The following is a 22,185-nucleotide window of genomic DNA, read 5'->3' as shown; positions in this document are numbered from 1 at the left end:
CTCCGGGGGAGATGGAGTGGGCGTTAGGGGGGGGGGGGGGCGACATTTCAAAATTTGAAATTTTCGGAGGGCATGGAAGAAACTTTAGGTACTTTCACTGCTATGGATTTGACTTTATACTGGTATGAGAAATTTGAAATGAAGTTCGTGAAGAGGTCTTGTCTACAGACAGTGTTTCTTCCAGACTTTTTTCTCCGGGGGTGCACTTGAAATTTTCGGGGGGGGGGGGGGGGGGTGGAGCGGACAACAATTTCCTGGGGGGGGGGGGGGCGGACCCTGTCAAAAGTATATATTTTTTATATAAATTCCATTTCGTTCGAAGAGATGCCTGGAAGAAACTCTGTCTACAGAAACCAAAAACAACACCACCGAGCATACGCTGTTCTTATGTTTCCATCTTCATTTTATTGCAAGTATCATTTGGCCAAGACTACTTGACAAACAAAGGCGTGGTCGAATGGTTGCGCGCACGACTAATAACCAGAACATTTCCTGTTCGAATCCCAGAATTAAGTCCGTAGAATGTTACTGAGTCCCTAGGGACTTGACTCACGTTACGTAAAGGTGACCACACTATCCCTTCACATGCCGAGGTCACGGAAATAGGAACAGTTGACCTATTGACCTCTGGGTCCAAAAGGGCAACTTTATATTTCTTCCACTAATATGTCCGCTGAGGCATCACGTGACCTAATAGAGTTCAAGGTTCATGGGTCACACGGGCTCACAATACCGTAAATAAACGGATACATTAACAACAGCACCAAGTGTCAAGAGCATTTAAAACAGATTTTGTTGGGTGCTCACAGTTTTGCTGTAGTCAGGGGCAGTGGCGTAGCCAGGAATAGGTAATGGGAGGGGTTCAAATATTTTTTATATGTAGAAAATCATATATATATATATATATATATATATATATATATATATATATATATATATATATATATATATATATATATAGGGGTGTGAGTCCATGGGAGTGGTTATAACCCCCCACCTAACCCCCCTTGCCTACGCCACTGGGGCAGGGGTGACCTTTAACCCTAAGTGTAGCCCATTGAGACGCTTCCAAACTAATCACACTGTTTAAGTTTCGAATAAACGCTAGTTTATAAACAGCAAGTACACAGCTTTGTGTGTATTACATCTTTAATTATAAAATATAGCAAATATTCACACGTTTTAAGATATATTTATATATATATATATATATATATATATATATATATATATATATATATATATATATATATATATATATATATATATATATATATATTATCGTAGAGCTCTACGTGTACAAACAAATATACACATAAACTAATATTATTTGTATATATGTGTGTATATACACATCTAGACACATATGTATATAGTGTTTATTGTAATTTAAGACAATCTTTAACTAAAATAGGTTACATAAATAAAAAATGTCTTAACAAACAACATATTTATCAAACAATATAATCATACTTTTAGACATTATTTACATTTTAGACATAAACATTGATATGCATAGTGTTTTAAACAACATGTATAAATTTTAAAAATACAATTATGATATGCATGTCACAAAATAGCATGGTTTTTGTTTACTATAATGTGCCAAGTACATGTATCTGGTTTTGGTTTAACAACTTGTGCCGTGAACATGTAGGCCCTTTTTGGTTTTGATTTAGCAACATTAACAACTGGTGCCAGGAACATGTATCTGGTTTTAGTTTAACAACTTATGCCAGGAACATGTATCTGGTTTTAGTTTAACAACTTGTGCCAGGAACATGTATCTGGTTCTAGTCTAACAACTTGTGCCATGAACATGTAGGCCCTATCTCGTTTTGATTTAACAACATTAACAGCTTGTGCCAAGAACATGTATCTAGTTCTAATTTAACAACTTGTGCCATGAACATGTAGGCCCTATCTCGTTTTGATTTAACAACATTAACAACTTGTGCCAGGAACATGTATCTGGTTCTAGTCTAACAACTTGTGCCATGAACATGTAGGCCTTATCTCGTTTTGATTTAACAACATTAACAACTTGTGCCAGGAACATGTATCTGGTTCTAGTCTAACAACTCGTGCCAGGAGCATGTATCTGGTTCTAGTCTAACAACTCGTGCCAGGAACATGTATCTGGTTCTAGTCTAACAACTTGTGCCAGGAACATGTATCTGGTTCTAGTCTAACAACTCGTGCCAGGAACATGTATCTGGTTCTAGTCTAACAACTCGTGCCAGGAACATGTATCTGGTTCTAGTCTAACAACATGTGCCCAGCAGTCTGTACCTAGATGGAATGGACGACATAGCTGAGGTTGTGACCACAGATGGTCGAGTTCAATCCTTGGAATGCTGGGATGTCGTCAAAAGAAAAGATGGCGTTGCCTATAGTTCCAGTCACGGCAATCAGGCAGGGGACGGCAAGGATGTTCAACACTAGACCAGTGGATGCCTGGATAAGGTCAGATCAAATTCCTAATGTGCATATAATTATAAGGAGTTATCCATAACTAACTTCATATACATAGCTATGGCGAATGGGGAGTAATCACAGTTTTTTGAAGATGTGTTACACGGGTTAAGGGGATGGAAGGGCTCAAGAAATGTGACTAACACATATTTTGTATTTTAAAGAACAAAAATTATGAAAATCCTGTTTTGGTTATAACTAGATCTATATCTATTTTAAGGGCGAGTTTCTGCAAAAGATGTGATGCTATTTTTTATGGGAATGGTGTGATATATGTGTTTGGAATATTCACGACGATAGGAAAACGGAGTATAAAATATCTTCATTTGCTTTAAGTTATTTACTGATGGCCATTATAATAGTTTACAATTTATATATAACATTAGAAACGACTCTTGATTTAATGGTTTGAGAGTATATATTTTTCAAATGTGCTGAATTAATTAAATTACGTTTAGAAAAATCATATGCTTAATTATAAGATAATTAAAAAAGATTATTTTAAAAAGTAAAACAGGAAAGACTGCTACTGTTGAGCTTACCATGTCGGCAATTTTAATTCTCCCGTAGGCGAAAACAATGGCGTTAGGGGGCGTGGCTACAGGCAGCATAAAGGCGAAGGAGCAGGAGAGGGCAGTGGGTAGCATGTAGTACAGTGGATGGACACATGTGGTGAGAGCCTGCAACACGGTAACACAGGTTACATAACATTGCAAAGTACTTTTAGGCCTTATATATATATATATATATATATATATATATATATATATATATATATATATATATAGGGGGGAATAGGGATTTGTTTACAAAATAATATATATGTGTGTGTTCGCGCGCGCACGCATTAGCCTCTATTCGGACTTGCCATACACACACATATGTATATATATATATATATATATATATATATATATATATATATATATATATATATATATATGCCTATTCCCATATAATGTATGTGTATGAGCATACATGTATGTCCATGTAGACCTAAGTAACCTACCAGCTGAGACATGATGGGCATCAAGAGTGTGGCTATGGCGGTGTTTGACGTCACTTCGGTCAGTGCTGCGGTCAGGTAGCAGATGATGAAGAGAATGCCCCACTGGTTCCAGCCACTCAGGAAGGACAGCTGGGTGCCGATCCACAGGGACAGGCCGGACTTCTGAAAATGGTCAAGGGAAACAAGTCAAAATACTAATCCCGTATTGAAACTAAGATTTACTTTTTTAAATATTGTCTCCCTTCCATAAGCTGCTAAACCAAATAAAAAAGCAAAACACAACTCTCTGACTCTAACCCGAATTAAAACTAGTATTTTTTAATAATAATAATTGAGTTGTCTCCCTTCCATACGGTGATTTAAAAAAAGAAAAAAGCAAAACCACGACTCTTTGACTCTAACCCGAATTGAAATTAGGATTTCTTTTTTAAAATAATATTTGAGTTGTCTCCCTTACAAAAGGTGATTAAATTTTTTTTTTAAAAGCACCTCAAGTCCAGTTGATTTTACTGTAAACACAATCACAAGGATTGAAAGATTTATGTTTTTGGCAGTGGCGTAGGTACGTTACAGTATGTGTGGTGTGGTGGGGTATGGGGGGGGGGGGGGAGAACTTTCCACACAAACAAACATCCAAAATGACAACTATTTCTCTTTATAGGCCTATGTCGTCCAACTTGTAATGCCTCGACATAATGTTAGAATTAGGCTATTTTTTTAAAACGAACACACTGTAAAAGCATAATTATATCATGTTGTCCCAACGCAATATTTGTTTTAAAAACAAACAGTTACCCTAACTTTTACCGCAAGCTTCATTCTAATATATGGTCATTTTTTTTTACTTTTCTTTGCAGATGGGAACTTCCGTTCATTTTTTAAACTATAAAATTGACTAAATTTAGGAAATAGAAAAAAATCTATACCGAACCTTACTCGAATTATTTACAAAATACGCAAAAGTATCTTGCTGTACTTGGTAATCTTAGAGTTATTTCCCTTTTCTGTTTTATTGGAATACACTTTTCACAACAGGGGGAAGGAATTATTCATGTATCATTTAACACAAGAGGGATGATAGGGGTGGTTTATCATTGTGTTATATTGTGTTATGTTGTGTTATACTGATGAGGGTGGTTACCGTCCATTACACTCTCCCCCACCTACACACACACAAACACACTAATGCGCAACGTACTCATTGCCTAAAGTACAAATTAAGTATATACTGACCTCACACCCACGTGACAGGGCATATCCGCCACCAAGCAGCAGAAACAGATGCCAGGGCATCTTCTCGTGGACAACCTTCCAGTTGAGCAGAGGGCGGATCTCTAGAGGTCCAACTTGGGAAATAATAATGTTTTGTTTACACTTAAATAGTTTAGCTACACAAATGTTACTTTTATTTCATGTGATAATTCATGTGATATTTCATGTGATATTTCATGTTCTATTTCATGTTCTATTTTATGTTCTATTTATGTTCTATTTCATGTTCTATTTCATGTTCTATTTCATGTTCTATTATTTCATTTTCTATTTCATCTAGTTTTGTGTGTGTGAGTATTTGTTGGCACGGTCAAATTATTATGAGTTGCTAAATGACAATTCAAAGAAGTTGCTTTACTGCTGTTGTTTACACATAACCAAAAGGGTTTGAGCATTTTTGTGGGAGGTAGAAGGTGGAATACTAATCAGGTCGCATTAGACATATGGAGCAACTTTCACATACACATGTGCACACGTATATATATATATATATATATATATATATATATATATATATATATATATATATATATATATATATATATATATATATATATATATATATATATATATACACTCTCGAATGCACACGGACAAGCACTCATGCACGCGCATATACACACACACGAACGCACTCAGACACCCACACACATACATATGCACGGACACTCACAAAGACACACAAGACTTACACCGGACCAGCTCGCTGTCCACGCCCTTGAACTTTGCCCTCTCCCACTTCTGAGGGTGCGCCGGGTCGGAGTAGCTTTTCAAACACGGGAGGGTGGAGGGGAGGGCAAACAGCAGGACGGAAATCAAGATGGCTGCGGCGCCATCTTTGACCCTGAAAATAATTTAATGCAAGTATTAGTGTCTAAAGCTCCGTCAATATCAGATAAAGCACCTAACTACAAATGCTAAGTGTTAAGTAATGTTTATATCTAGTTCAATGAACCGTAAAACAATGATTACTCGGGCTTGAAGAGAGTTCCCCATCCGGCCACGCCTCCGAGGTCACGTGTTATCCACAAAGTGACCAGCACCACAAACAGAATAATGATCATCACCTGCCCGAACCTGCAACGGTTGAATGAAATATTCTTTTACACACATATGCATTAATAAAATTAACCCTAACTCTGCATTATTCTAAGATTTTAAACTTTTTCGTTTAGGGAGTCACAGTGTGTCATTTTGCTTATACAAATCGTCAGTCAAGTTATAAATTTTAGTTACTTTACATTTTAAAAAATCTATTTTCTCACACTAGTGGTCCCAGTTTGTTGTATTCGTCACTAATGACTGCTTTTATTCTTTTAGACTGGTCGCTGTCTTTCTTCTTACTGCAACAGCTGCATGCCCCTCTTAAACAAATATACATTGTTTATTTATGGTGTTGACCGTTTACAACTTTAAGGAAGAAAATGTTCTTTTTATTAAATCACTGATATACGACTAATTAAAATAAGACTAACGATTTTTAAAGTACTTTCGTAATATAAAAATTAAAGTATTAATTTCTATTTAAAATTTATTTCCGAATTAATATTTTTGTGTGGCTAATTTATCATTTTCTCGAGGTAACAAAAGAAAAGGGAAGCAACCCATTAAGCAATCAAAGTGGCTTAGCATTCAAACTGTACTAATATTAATTTAAACTATTTTACATATAGTTTAGGTTTTGATGAATAATTAAAGCAAGATTTTTATTAACTCAAAATAAAAATAAACTAGAATGTTATACTTATGGCTAAAATGTTGTTTTTGATGAATAAATAATATAAGATTTTATTACTAACTTAAAGAAAAAAATCACGAAAGCTATGGTCATGGATTATATGGATTACGGATTAAAAGTTCTCACCTGCATCTTAGAAAGGCCACCTGTAACCAGCACCAGCAGACGAGGAGGACCAGTACAGACAGGGGCAGACCAAACGCCATCCAGGTGCCAAACGTCACTGGGTTAGACAGGTGACTTTTTTCGTACAATCTTCAAACCAAATTTAAAAAAAAAATTATTCACCTGAATTATAAAGTCGAATATTTTTTCGTAATCTTCAAAGCAGACTTAATTTACATTTACATATTCAACTTTGGATTATGTGTTTACATTATTTTAACCCAGCTATAACAGATTAGGTTAGGATGGGGCGTGTGTGAATAGTAATTTCGCTTTAATCTGTAATGTACGCCGCTTGGTAGTGTGTCACTCCATCCGTTAATATAGATCCTTTGCGCTTCGTCATTCACTTCTCGATACAAAAGCTGAGAGTGAGGGGCGGGGTACATGATTAGAACTGAGGCTGTACACACCAGTGTTTCTTCCAGAATTTTTTCTCCGTGGGGGGGGGGGGGGGGGGGCACTTGATATTTTCGGGGGGGAGGGGGCAGACACTGGTAAAAGTGTATGTTTACTATATAAATTCAATCTCGTTCGGGGGGCGGTAGACTTTCTTCGGGGGGGGGGGGGGTGGAAGAAACTCTGGTAGATACCATGGGAACAACTTAATACAAACGCTTTATAAGTAGTTGCCGTTGAGACTTGCGATTTTCCGACTTACGTGTCAGCGTGGGCCTTGAGGGCCAGATTGGGCCCCGTGCCGGTGAGACTTGCGATACCGCCCGAGTTGGCCGCGTAGCAGATACACAGTGACATCCCTTTGCAGAGCCTTTTAAAGTGGGCGTCGTCCTCGTCTTCGCCCGGTTCCTCTAACGGTGTGGCTTTCTCTTGTGAGGCGGGAGTTTTACTGGCAACAGATCTGGTTGAAAACAATATTTTAAAAACTTTTTTTAGTATTGTTTAGGTTTTTTTAAAAATAAAGGATAATTCTTTTAATGATGATAATTTTGAACAAAACAAAAATAAGATATGTTCCCCTATGCTGAACTACTTCTACTTTAACCATCGTTAAATACCTAACTTTAGATAATTAAATATGAGAGATGACTAAAGGATATTATTAATATGTGTTTGATACCAGAATGATAAAAACATCTCGAACCTGATATTTATAAAGATGGCCATTATGATTATTATTATTATTATTTAAAAAAAAAACTTCTCATAAAACACATAATTATGAACAGTTGCATTTTTAATTACTTGTCCTCCTTATGTCTGGAGTTTGAGTCTATTTGTAGATGATCCATACATACATTGCTACCCGACAGTCTCGAGTTCGAATCCGGGTTCAAGTCAGCAGAACGTCATTGAGTCTACCCAGCCCTGATGGGTACCTAACCCAAGTTAGAAAAAATAAAGGCGGCTGGGCATAGTGCTGACCACACTATCTCTTCATATGCCGAGTTCATAGAAACCGGTGAAATCTACTTAACCTGCCCCATTGACCGTCAGGTTCGAAAAGGGAACTTAACTTATGTAAGCAGTCGCAATATTGTTCTATTTTTTCAAACATTAGTTTGAACAGTAGTATTTTGATTCGCAAAACTAATTTTATCGAGCGATTTATTAATTTTACACACGAAAATGTAATGTAAGAATACATTTGTAAACTCATATAGGCTTACTTCTCGTTGCTTTCAACGTCGTAGTGATCCGCCGCTTTACCGTTCTCCTGCAGCACTACTTTCAGCTCCAAGTTATCCGGATCTGATGAGAAATTCGGTTCAAGAATGATCTTGACTTAAGCGTTTTTATAAGTTTTTGATTTAGAAGTTTTTTTTATATTTAGAAGTTTTTGTTTGTTTTTTGTTTTTCGTTGGGTTTTTTGCGGGGGGGGGGGGGGGGTGTCCCAGATATGACACCGCACTTCTAAACGGGAGGGGGAGGGGTGGACTGGCATGCCGATCTACCAGCAAAAATCCAGGTGGCCCCCAAGGAAAAAAAACCCTCGCCCCCCCATCCCCCCCCCCCAACGCAGTGCATGTGATGTAATAGTCCTATTAGTGTTTAGATGTTTTAAAATAAAAAAAAATTTGTAGCTATTTCTCCATTTTACTCTTTTCATTTCTTCATAGCAATGCGTCAAATTCAGGCATTGATGGAGAGTGAAAACGCGCATTGAAAATTTTATCTGGGGTTGGGGGTAGGACCCCCTTTTAAAATCTCCCAGGCCTCCTGGACATATCCAGTCCACCCCTGGTCGAAAGTTTGTGACGATGTAGAACGGACACCATGAGAGGAGGGGTGGTATGAAAGGGTGGAGCCTCGCTCTAGGCTTTTTAAAACCTTGAGTTTGAACCTCTAAGGTGTGGTATAACGGCAAGGACAACTCTGTTTATACCAGATTTTTAATTAATTAACAAAAGGGGAAGGACGTCTTTAAAGACGACACCACGTAGGAGGGACGACGTGGTCTAGCTGTAGGGCGCTAGACTGCTAACCCGAAAGTCTCGAGTTCGAGTAGAACGTTCCTAAGCCGTCCCAGCTCTGATGGGTACCTATCAGTGAAACAAAGGCGGCTGGGCATAGTGCTGATCACATTATCCCCTTGTATGTCGAGTTCATTGAAACAGATTAACTCTACTTTACAAATGGTAAAAGATGATGAATACCCAAGAGGGAGGGGATCATACTGACGATGTTCTATGTGAGGATGGGATGTAGGAATGGGGGTAAAGGCGACCTAAGATAAAGTGTTTTATTCTTTAACAATGTTAGTGGTTTTATCTTTTTTTCAATGAAATTCGACAGTAGATGTGGGGAGACACCCCCCACCCACACAAATAAATTTTTAAAATAAAGTAAACTAAAAGATTTGAACACAAATTGAATAAGAAGAAAAACACGAACCACACTAACCTTCAGCTTTCTGCCCGCTGCCCTGTCCTACAGTTTTCTGCCCGGTGCCCTTGAGCTGTACCAGCACAGCCTCTGTGATGGGGATCATCATGGCCGTGGTGGCCGTGTTAGAGATCCACATGGACAGGAACCAGGTGGCCAGCATCATGCCCAGCATCAGCCTGGAGAGTACAAGACACAAACATCATACCCAGCCTAGAGGGTACAAGACACAAACATCATACCCAGCCTAGAGGGTACAAGACACAAACATCATCCCCAACATCAGCCTAGAGGGTACAAGACACAAACATCATACCCAGCATCAGCCTGGAGGGTACAAGGCACAAACATCATACCCAGCATCAGCCTGGAGGGTACAAGACACAAACATCATACCCAGCATCAGCCTGGAGGGTACAAGACACAAACATCATACCCAGCATCAACCAAGAGGGTACAAGACACAAACATCATCCCCAGCCTAGAGGGTACAAGACACAAACATCATACCCAGCCTAGAGGGTACAAGACACAAACATCATACCCAGCCTAGAGGGTACAAGACACAAACATCATCCCCAACATCAGCCTAGAGGGTACAAGACACAAACATCATACCCAGCATCAGCCTGGAGGGTACAAGGCACAAACATCATACCCAGCATCAGCCTGGAGGGTACAAGACACAAACATCATACCCAGCATCAGCCTGGAGGGTACAAGACACAAACATCATACCCAGCATCAACCAAGAGGGTACAAGACACAAACATCATCCCCAGCCTAGAGGGTACAAGACACAAACATCATACCCAGCATCAGCCTGGAGGGTACAAGACACAAACATCATACCCAGCCTAGAGGGTACAAGACACAAACATCATACCCAGCCTAGAGGGTACAAGGCACAAACATCATACCCAGCATCAGCCTGGAGGGTACAAGACACAAACATCATACCCAGCCTAGAGGGTACAAGACACAAACATCATACCCAGCCTAGAGGGTACAAGACACAAACATCATACCGAGCCTAGAGGGTACAAGACACAAACATCATACCCAGCCTAGAGGGTACAAGACACAAACATCATACCCAACATCAGCCTAGAGGATACAAGACACAAACATCATACCCAGCCTAGAGGGTACAAGACACAAACATCATACCCAGCCTAGAGGGTACAAGACACAAACATCATACCCAGCATCAGCCTAGAGTGTACAAGACACAAACATCATACCCAGCCTAGAGGGTACAAGACACAAACATCATACCCAGCCTAGAAGGTACAAGACACAAACATCATACCCAGCCTAGAGGGTACAAGACACAAACATCATACCCAGCCTAGAGGGTACAAGACACACACATCATACCCAGCCTAGAGGGTACAAGACACAAACATCATACCCAGCATCAGCCTAGAGGGTACAAGACACAAACATCATACCCAACCTAGAGTGTACAAGACACAAACATCATACCCAGCATCAGCCTAGAGGGTACAAGACACAAACATCATACCCAGCCTAGAGGGTACAAGACACAAACATCATACCCAGCCTAGAAGGTACAAGACACAAACATCATACCCAGCATCAGCCTAGAGGGTACAAGACACAAACATCATACCCAGCCTAGAGGGTACAAGACACAAACATCATACCCAGCCTAGAAGGTACAAGACACAAACATCATACCCAGCCTAGAGGGTACAAGACACAAACATCATACCCAGCCTAGAGGGTACAAGACACACACATCATACCCAACCTAGAGGGTACAAGACACAAACATCATACCCAGCATCAGCCTAGAGGGTACAAGACACAAACATCATACCCAACCTAGAGGGTACAAGACACAAACATCATACCCAGCATCAGCCTAGAGGGTACAAGACACAAACATCATACCCAGCCTAGAGGGTACAAGACACAAACATCATACCCAGCCTAGAGGGTACAAGACACACACATCATACCCAGCCTAGAGGGTACAAGACACAAACATCATACCCAGCCTAGAGAGTACAAGACACAAACATCATACCCAGCCTAGAGGGTACAAGACACAAACATCATACCCAGCCTAGAGGGTACAAGACACAAACATCATACCCAGCCTAGAGGGTACAAGACACAAACATCATACCCAGCCTAGAGGGTACAAGACACAAACATCATACCCAGCCTAGAGGGTACAAGACACAAACATCATACCCAGCCTAGAGGGTACAAGACACAAACATCATACCCAGCCTAGAGGGTACAAGACACAAACATCATACCCAGCCTAGAGGGTACAAGACACAAACATCATACCCAGCCTAGAGGGTACAAGACACAAACATCATACCCAGCCTAGAGGGTACAAGACACAAACATCATACCCAGTCTAGAGGGTACAAGACACAAACATCATACCCAGCCTAGAAGGTACAAGACACAAACATCATACCCAGCCTAGAGGGTACAAGACACAAACATCATACCCAGCCTAGAGGGTACAAGACACAAACATCATACCCAGCCTAGAGGGTACAAGACACAAACATCATACCCAGCCTAGAGGGTACAAGACACAAACATCATACCCAGCCTAGAGGGTACAAGACACAAACATCATACCCAGCCTAGAGGGTACAAGACACAAACATCATCCCCAGCCTAGAGGGTACAAGACACAAACATCATACCCAGCCTAGAGGGTACAAGACACAAACATCATACCCAGCCTAGAGGGTACAAGACACAAACATCATACCCAGCCTAGAGGGTACAAGACACAAACATCATACCCAGCCTAGATGGTACAAGACACAAACATCATACCCAGCCTAGAGGGTACAAGACACAAACATCATACCCAGCCTAGAGGGTACAAGACACAAACATCATACCCAGCCTAGAGGGTACAAGACACAAAAATCATCCCCAGCATCAGCCTAGAGGGTACAAGACACAAACATCATACCCAGCCTAGAGGGTACAAGACACAAACATCATCCCCAGCCTAGAGGGTACAAGACACGAACATCATATCCAGCCTAGAGGGTACAAGACACAAACATCATACCCAGTCTAGAGGGTACAAGACACAAACATCATACCCAGCCTAGAGGGTACAAGACACAAACATCATACCCAGCCTAGAGGGTACAAGACACAAACATCATACCCAGCATCAGCCTAGAGTGTACAAGACACAAACATCATACCCAGCCTAGAGGGTACAAGACACAAACATCATACCCAGCCTAGAGGGTACAAGACACAAACATCATACCCAGCCTAGAGAGTACAAGACACAAACATCATACCCAGCCTAGAGGGTACATGACACAAACATCATACCCAGCCTGGAGGGTACAAGATACAAACATCATACCCAGCCTAGAGGGTACAAGACACAAACATCATACCCAGCCTAGAGGGTACAAGACACAAACATCATACCCAGCCTAGAGGGTACAAGACACAAACATCATACCCAACCTAGAGGGTACAAGACACAAACATCATACCCAGCCTAGAGGGTACAAGACACAAACATCATACCCAGCCTAGAGGGTACAAGACACAAACATCATACCCAGCATCAGCCTAGAGTGTACAAGACACAAACATCATACCCAGCCTAGAGGGTACAAGACACAAACATCATACCCAGTCTAGAGGGTACAAGACACAAACATCATACCCAGCCTGGAGGGTACAAGACACAAACATCATACCCAACCTAGAGGGTACAAGACACAAACATCATACCCAGCCTAGAGGGTACATGACACAAACATCATACCCAGCCTAGAGGGTACAAGACACAAACATCATACCCAGCATCATACCAAGCATCAGCCTATGATGAACACACGCACCTGCTTACATCTACATCTAATAGATCACTGGTTCCCAAACTTTTTCGAGTGGCGACCCCCTTTTATAAAAAGTAAGTGACCCGCGACCCCCATAGAATTAAAACGCCGAAATTAGTATGGAAATTTATAAGCACTAAAATAAGCTTTTTCTAGTAGACTTTCAATATGAACTACCCTTGATAACTGTTTTAATACCATGAGTAAAATTACATGTTATTTACTAAACATTCGCGGTTAAGTTTTTGTTAACGCCAACCTATTTCATTATCAACCTTCAATTTATTTCTTAATTTTGTTTTTAATCGGAGAATAGTGTTGAAAATCTATTCTCGAAAATTCAATCCATTTTACGTTTGGGTATGAATGGTGAATACTACACCAAAATTGTGTGTGCAGTTTTTCATCCTACGCGGAATCATTCTGCGAATCAAAGAATTCATCTTGTAATTCATCGGGAATGCTGGCAACATCAAGGGAAGAAGAGAATGGGTAATGCGTCAATGCGATTTTTCTTTTTTCAGCTCAGAGAAATAGCGCTGCAGTTCGTTTTCAAGAGATTCAAGATGCCCAGAAATCGCTTCTTTCAAAATGTTAACTATCTCACAATCAGATTCATCTACTACACTGCAAAGTTCTCAAACATGGCAATATTTCCAAGATGTATTTTCTTCGCCGATTTTGCAGCTTTGATAAAAATGCCACCAGATTATTATAGAAAGTGATAATATTCGTTCATTTTCCCTGAAGCTTCAGGTTAAGCTTATGTTGATGTTCGAATACATCTGCTAGGTATGATACTCTCTCCAACCACTCTATGTCTTTTTAAGTATACCAAAAGGTCTTGTTTCATTTGTACTTTGAAGAACAACTTGATTTCAGCTTTCAATTCAACAACACGATTTACATTTCCTTTTGACAGCCAGCATACTGTAGTGTAGAAAAGCAGAACCTCATGATCTTTATTAATGTCTTTGTACAGTTCTTTGAAAGTTCCAGATTTGATATAAGTTACGACAGTGGTTAGGGAGCTAAATCTTTTCTGTTTTCTGAAAGCCCGATTTTGACCCAAACATAGATGGCGCACCATCCGTACAAGCCCCCACAGCCGTTTTAACGCATTTTAATCATCCAGTTTCATAAAACGTATTTATTTTTAGCGCAATTTCCATACTGGACTATTGCGATTATTAACTCGTCATTTCTGGTGATGGATGGATGGATGTGTGTCCGCAGCTTTAAGTCGTATCTCCTCCTCAACGAAGCAATATCGAGGACTAGTTCCAAAGCAAATATGTTAAGCAAGTTCCGAGGATGATTGTAGGCCAAAAAAATTCCCGGAATTCCTTCCTGGATTTCCCGGAAAAGCTAAAAAACCTCAAAAAAATGCAGTTTTTTTTTCATATCTCGGCAACTAGGCCACTTAGCGACTTGAAACATTTACCAATCGATTCCTGCCATTATTTAGAACAATATTGCTGAAGAAAGTTTTCAAAAATATCTTTTCGTTCGGTAACAAAAAATTAAAAATTGTTATGGATAACATAAGGAAATTGCGCTTAAATTGTCACTAGACTTTTTATTAACTTGTTTTCCATGCTATCTTCAAAAAATAGCAACTCTTCTTTTCTATCATCTGAATGAATATAGACAAAGACCAACAACTGCGATCACGAACTCAAGTCTGTTGATTTATCAACTTGAAAAGCAAACAATGGTGAAAGCTTGATCTCAATAAAAATGTGTTGTTTAACATCTACGGACATGTCTGCTATAAGCCGCTGAATAGTATTATTAGGCAGAGATATTTGTTGCATCTTTACTGCACTGGAATTCCCAAGAATTAACTTCTTCAACATGAAGCGTTTGGTGAGATTTTATCCTATTGTGTTTTCTTTTGCTTGACATTTTCTATCGCGATTTCATATTATGCTTGCACTAATGCCGTGTTTCCTTGGTGAAAACTTCCTGTTCGATCAAGTCTCTGACGTTTACAACTAGTTTCATGCCGACGAAGGAACTCTATATATTTTTTGGTGTGTTCCGAATAACTCGTCTCAAATGACGTTTTAGTTTTGAAGATTTTATAAGCTCGTGACTGAGAACAACTTTGTACAGTACGCATGGCTTCTACTCTAGTCCCTTTCCAGTGATGTTACTAAAGCCGAATTTCAGATATTCTTCTAAATATTTATTTTGTTTCTCATTTCTAAGGTTTAGTATACCAGTTGGCGACCCCCAGAGGGCCCTTCGCGACCCCCAGTTTGGGAACCCGTGTAATATATCGTTGACAAAAAATAACATTGCGTTTTTCTGAAGAATTATTTTTTACCGATGAATATTTGTATGATAACAGTTTCACTTTGTAAATATTTATTTTTATTCCTTCCATTAGTTGATTAAAACTAAACTTTTAAAAAACTGCAAGTCAGTTTTACTTTATCGTTATCTTCACTCAATACCATTGATTATGCAAATTCAAGTAAACAAATATGTTGGTCAATTTTTATTTGAATGTTAAATTTAACAATGATTTTAAAAAATTGTATTAGTTCAGAATGTCTCTATATTTTGGAGACATTTGACATATTTATAGGTTGTCTCCCTGCAATTTTTTTATTTTAACAAGGGACGCAACTCCCACCAAATGATATTTAAAGTTGATTGCACCGTGTAAGATTCTATTAAATAGCTCACAGCATCAGTCAGCGTTACGTTTGCTGCTTGCTAACTGGTGATTTATATCTTACTAAGAAAAAAAATGTTTAAAAACGCAACTAAAACACTTACCACCTAGGTTCAGCCCCCACCCACATGAGAACCATGAGTGCGACACGCCTATGGAGCTCCCAGTACTCGATGCCAATGGCGATCATCAACCCTCCAATAAACAGCATGTTTACATCCTGCATGGGGAGAATTTAAAAAAACACGTTTGATGATTCGAAGTTAATTCCGGGAGTTTTCATTTCTAATTTCATTTTTTTGGTTAAATGTATAATTTTAACCTTTAAAAACAACAAAAGCTTGAATCTTTAATAAAAAATTTTTATTCATTATGCAATGTTTGTTTGTTGATGTTTTTGTTTGTTTATTTTTTTTTTTTTTCGTTTTTGTTTGTCAGATTTGGCAAATTAAATCTTGTAACTTAAATTCAACCCACTTCTAGTGCAGCGATTTCATTGACTTTCCAGATACATTCTTCTCCGGTGACAATGCAAGAATATATATTTTTTAATCTAATTAGACATTAAAGTAAATAAAGTTCCCTTTCGAATATGACGGTCCAAATCGCAAGTGAAGTTGAGTTCACCCGCTTTTGTGACTTTGGCGAATAAAAGGATAGTGTGGTCAGCATTACACCCAGCTGCTTTTACTTCCTCTAACGTGATTCAGGTTCCCATCAAAGCTGTGTGAACTCAGGGATTTTCTACGGATTGGAACCCGGATTCGAACTCGAGACTTTCGGGTTATTAGTCGAACGCTCCTCCTTTCGACCTCGCCATTCCATAAATGACACATTTATTTAGTATTTAAAATTTAATTTAAAAATTAATACATTCAGTAAGAAAGGGCAAGATACATAAAATTCTAGCAATCAATCTATCACCTCACCATCGTCGTTGAACTGTTTTATCACGGCTGAATTTTTTTTTTAATTTGGCACATACACATTAACAATTACAGAGAGACCAAATAATTCAGAAAAACACACATAGTAAAAATGTAAACTAAAACCATGAATGGAGATAATTTTAACCCACTTACGTTCATATACTGGGCTGCTACGTCACTGGATGAGATGATTTCGAAAACCGGAAACAGAAAAACTGGGATCAAGGCCGTCACGCCCACTGGGAGGGACTCCGTGATCCAGTACACCGCCATTAGGATGACCACATAGGCACATTTTGCTTCCTGTGGTGACCAAAGACAAAGATGGCACTTCAGTAATGGACGTGTGGTTAGAGGTAGATACATTACTAGCTACTACAAAAAATTTGATTTTTTAACATTGGGACTTATGAATACTGAGAAGCATTTTTTTTTTTTTGCAGTATAATATGAGTTAACTCCAGGGTCTCTTTCAGGCATTCCTTCGAGGGGTATTAACCCCCCCCCCCCCCCCCCCCGCCCCGAATAAAATAGAGAAAAAATATTATATATATATATATATATATATATATATATATATAAAATCAAATGACCGATGTCCTACCCTAGCCACCGGAAATTTTAGTACGCCCTCTATCCCCCCCTCCTCCGAGAAAGCTTCAAATACCCCCGAATAAAGACTGGTCATCTCGTTTTAATTCCTTCACACACCCTTGTCCAAGATTAGTTTTTAGGACAACATGGTTAGCAGAGTAGATTTTAACTATACAGGCCCTATATACATATATATATATATATATATATATATATATATATATATATATATATATATATATATATATATATAGGCCCTATATATATCTTTTAAAAAATGGGGAATAAAAGGGATTATAAAACATACTGATTTTATTTATTATTGCAGACATAGATTATACTGAACATATAACTTTCTCAATTGTCTTACCGTTATTAACAAAAGTTTGAGGAAGGTCTATGTACGCAGCTATTGTAGCTGGTTAAATTACCCCCACCCCTCCCCAAACAAACAAAAACACAATAAGTGATATGAGGTTTATGTTAACACGATATACGACTTGTCAAAACCTGGTAGCCAGCGATATAAACCAAGACACGATTTACAACGTACGTTTTATAATGTTTATCTGTACCGAAAAAAAAATGGTGTTAACAGGAGCTTTAGGGTAGGGGCTCAGGCCGTAAAGAGTTATGTAATTGACACTTGTAAAACATAAACACTAGCCTAACTCAAGGCTACAATACTGTCTTTGTTTTGTTTGTTTTAGGGGGGGGGGGGGGTTGTCTTTTGTTCCTCTTTCGGTTCCTTTGTTTTCTTTACAAAGGTGGTGGGGAAGAAAGGGTTGATTTTCAGTGACGACATGTAATGATAAAGAGCTAGACTGCTAACCCGAAAGTCTCAAGTTCGAATCCCGGTTCAAACCAGCAGAATGTCCACCCATTTCTGATAGATACCTAACTCACGTTAGGGAAACAAAGACGGCTGGGCTAAGGGCTGATCACAATAACCCTTTGTTTGTCGCGATCATTGAAACAGATAAACTCTACTTCCTCTGCCCCGTGTATCTTGGGCACAAAACGGGATAAGATGATGATGTAATGATAGTAAAGGATATAATCTCTATACAATACTTGACTTTATGGGTGACCACTATTTTGATGAGAAATTAGACTCATTTTAAAACGTGTTTAATTAGCAGGTTAAACTTACTTAGATACAGGTATAACAAGTTTACGTTCAAAACACACAAGAACAAAATCAGTATTTAAAAAAAAAACATCACACACTTACCGATGAGCCTAAGATCAGGATGATTGGTAGAAGTAGAAGAGGGGTCAAAAGCAGGATCAACACCGTACGCCACGCCCACAGATGACGAAAGAAGCTCGAGCTCATTTTTCATCCGGGTCACACTGCAGGGAAGCCTCGCTTTGGAGGTCATAAATTATCAGCTGGGTGACCCTACAAAGTCAGGTAATTATTTTGAGAAATTGTGAATATAGTTAATGAGTACGTGGTCTTTGATGACATATTCTAACAAAGAAAAAGTGTGTATTATATGCTTTAGAAGTTCAGTGTAAGTTACAAGTGGTAAAAGAAATATTCCCAAGCAGTGTTTCTTCCAGACTTTTTTCTCCGAGGGGGGGGGGGGGGCGGAACAACATTTTCCGGGGGGGGGGGGGGGGGCGAGGCTGGTAAAAGTATATGTTTTCTATATTAATTCCATTTCGTCGGGGGGGGGGGGGGTGTTGTTGACTTACTTCGTGTGGTCTCTGCCACCCCCCCCCCCTGGAAGAAACTCTGTTCCCAAATACTGGGTATTCTGTATTTTAGCACCGATAAGAAGTGCTTTGGTGTGTAAAAAAAAAATTAATTGAGTTCGTGATGGGCTGACAGTTTAAAAAATGTAACTGTTATACTGATGAATGCATTATTTCCAGGTGGTGGGTGACGTCACTAGAAGGTGACAGATCGCTACAGCCCGGATTAACAATTTTACCGCCCCTATACTTACTTCATTACCAAGTCGGAGGACTAAGACGGCTACTAACATTATGTACATGTATAATATATATATATATATATATATATATATATATATATATATATATATATATATATATATATAATACATCAGGTTCGGATCCTGGTTTAGGACTCAGCGAGTCCACTCAGCTCTATTGGGTACCTGACTCACAGTGAGGAAAGTAAAGGCGGTTGGCACATAATCGAACACACTATCCCTGCATATACCGAGATCAAGGAAACAGGTGGACTCTACTTTACCTGCGTTATCGACCGATAGTTGGCATAGAATCGAACACACTATCCCCCTGCATATACCGAGGTCGCGGAAACAGGTGCACTCTACTTCACCTACCCCGTTGCGCGTTAGTTACCTAAATGGTAACTTATTTTTACGCTTTTCATATATCCAGAGGGGAAAATTGTCTACCGTGAGGAATAACTACATCCTTCCTCCCCGCCTGGAATGCTTATGCCGCTAAATATCGGAAAAAAGTCTGGAAGAAACACTGGGGGGGGGGGACATATGTATTCGGGCGCCAAAATGGGTTCGAAAAATAAATTGAAAGGTTGAGGGGGATGCAAATCGAAAGTTTGAGGGGGGGGGGGTGCAAAATCGAAATCTTGAGGGGGGGGGTGTGCAAATCGAAAGTTTGAGGGGGGGGGTGTGCAAATCGAAAAGTTTGTCCCCGGGCGCCGGGAAGGGTCGCTACGCCTCTGTTGTGTATCACTGTATTGCTGATGTTAGAGTAAATGTAAGGGTTGCAAAACCAGACATATTAAACTTCCACTAAACCGTGTCTAGGAAATGGGTGTCCATATGGTGAATGGAACAGATGAAGTAGAGTTCATCCGTTTCTCTGACCTTGGTGAGCGAATCAGTACCAATAAAACTAAAATTTGGCAAGAGGTGCTAAAATAAAAACCCATTAATGACTGTTATCAAAACCAGGTTCTCTCGCAGAGTAAAGAGCTAGTCGTTGTACACAAGACCCAGTGGCGTAGCGAGGTCGGGTGTCACCCGGTGCGGCACTTAATGGTGTCACCCTCCCAGAGGCGTAGCAACCCTTCCTGTGCCCGGGGGAACAAACTTTCAATTTGGCGCGCTCTCTGGATCAACCTTTCAATTTTCGATTTGCACACCCCCCCCCCTCCCCCTCAAACTTTCGATTTGCAGCCCCCCCCCCCCCCCCCCCCCCAAACTTAATCACTTAATTAAGTGGAATTATTATCTATCTATATATTTTGCTATTTTTTGCCTTGGTGTCACCCCCCTAAATGGTGTCACCCGGTGCGATCCGCAACCCCCCCCCCTCGCCCCCCCTCGCTACGCCACTGACAAGACCAATACAAAGTGTTACCATGCCAGGAAAAAATTAACATCGATACTGCTCTGTGAGGATTAGGCTGCTGAAAAAAAAACCTGCAAGAAATTCTAATCAAGAAAATGTATTTCTTGTTTTAAAAACACGCTCTTTACACTGTGCTAAAAACACGCTTTTCTCCATGTGCTAAAAAACACGCTCTTCCCATTGCGTTACAAAACACGTTTTTCTCAATGTGCTACACACGAGTCTCCTACTTGTGTTAGAAAACACGTTTTTCTGAATGTGCTACACGCGAGTCTACCAACAGACCAAAAAGTACACACATAAAACCAAAACAAAAGGGAAACCACTCATCACACAAATGGTTACATCTGGCGAACACATCAAGATCCGATACAGCTTGCACTAGGCAAAATTACCATATAATGGGAATGGGAAAAATGTCGTCTCGGTCAAGGTTTAAAAAAAAACGTCTCCTGTTTCAAATTCGTAATTAATACACCAGGCAGATGTTACGCTAAGCACACAAAAACTTTAAAATATATAATCAAAAGAATGTATCTAATAGTATTGTCTCTTTTTAAACACAATATTCAGTGAAAGTATAACATCGATATAATTGTATGGATATAACACAGAAACAAAAATATTTTTAACTTACTACTGATCCCACATTGAGTCAGCAATCCGTTTTTTTTTTTTGTTAAGAAGATTAGTCCCGTATCCTTACTCCATGGGATAATATGTGGATTAATGCCCGCCGCACTGCCTGGAGTTACTGCACTTGTTATTAATAGTGCTAAAGGGGCGGGGTCTAAAAAAATGTACTGCAATGTTTCTGTCAAGCTGATCTGGTGCAGGGTTTGAAGGCTAGCTATAAGCTTGCAGTTTGTTTTTTTTTATATTACCTGCGTGTTTTGTCGCGAGATTAGCGAGTAGGGGAGGGGGGTGGGCTGTATGCTAATTGAGTTGTATTATGCAAATTATTGGGGTTTTTAGTTAATAAGCATGTTGTTACTGATAACCGTAAGGCAGTGGTTGTGGGTTTGATCGTACCCATGGGGTTCGGTGAATCAGTCTCAGGGGGTTCGGGGAGTCAGTCTCAGGGGGTTCGGGGAGTCAGTCTCAGGGGTTTCGGGGAGTCAGTCTCAGGGGGTTCGGGGAGTCAGTCTCAGGGGGTTCGGGGAGTCAGTCTCAGGGGTTTCGGTGAATTAGTCTCAGGGGTTCGGTGAATCAGTCTTAGGGGTTCGGTGAGTCATTCTTAGGGGTTCGGTGAATTAGTCGCAGGGGTTCGG

The 22,185-nt window shown here is 39.7% G+C and overlaps 1 protein-coding gene across 1 annotated transcript; it reads right to left on the bottom strand.

Moving 5' to 3' along the window:
• Window positions 1-1,885: 1,885 nt before the first annotated feature.
• Window positions 1,886-21,760, bottom strand: LOC131948438 (Na(+)/citrate cotransporter). Its single transcript, XM_059310042.1, has 16 exons — window positions 21,552-21,760; window positions 18,828-18,998; window positions 17,153-17,302; window positions 16,175-16,290; window positions 9,522-9,682; window positions 8,286-8,369; window positions 7,863-7,890; window positions 7,321-7,518; window positions 6,621-6,749; window positions 6,022-6,120; window positions 5,729-5,833; window positions 5,449-5,600; window positions 4,718-4,830; window positions 3,485-3,646; window positions 3,018-3,155; window positions 1,886-2,457 (listed from the first exon to the last, which is right to left on the bottom strand). The coding sequence occupies exons 2-16, from the start codon at window positions 18,930-18,932 to the stop codon at window positions 2,293-2,295; spliced, it is 1,905 nt and encodes a 634-aa protein (XP_059166025.1). The 5' UTR covers window positions 18,933-18,998; window positions 21,552-21,760; the 3' UTR covers window positions 1,886-2,292.
• Between the last annotated feature and the right edge of the window lie 425 nt (window positions 21,761-22,185).

The sequence above is a fragment of the Physella acuta genome, unplaced genomic scaffold (genome assembly GCF_028476545.2).
Source record: "Physella acuta isolate Inbredline_101_S28 unplaced genomic scaffold, ASM2847654v3 ptg000646l, whole genome shotgun sequence".
Lineage (NCBI taxonomy): Eukaryota > Metazoa > Mollusca > Gastropoda > Physidae > Physella > Physella acuta.
This window is presented reverse-complemented; position numbering and strand designations above follow the sequence as displayed.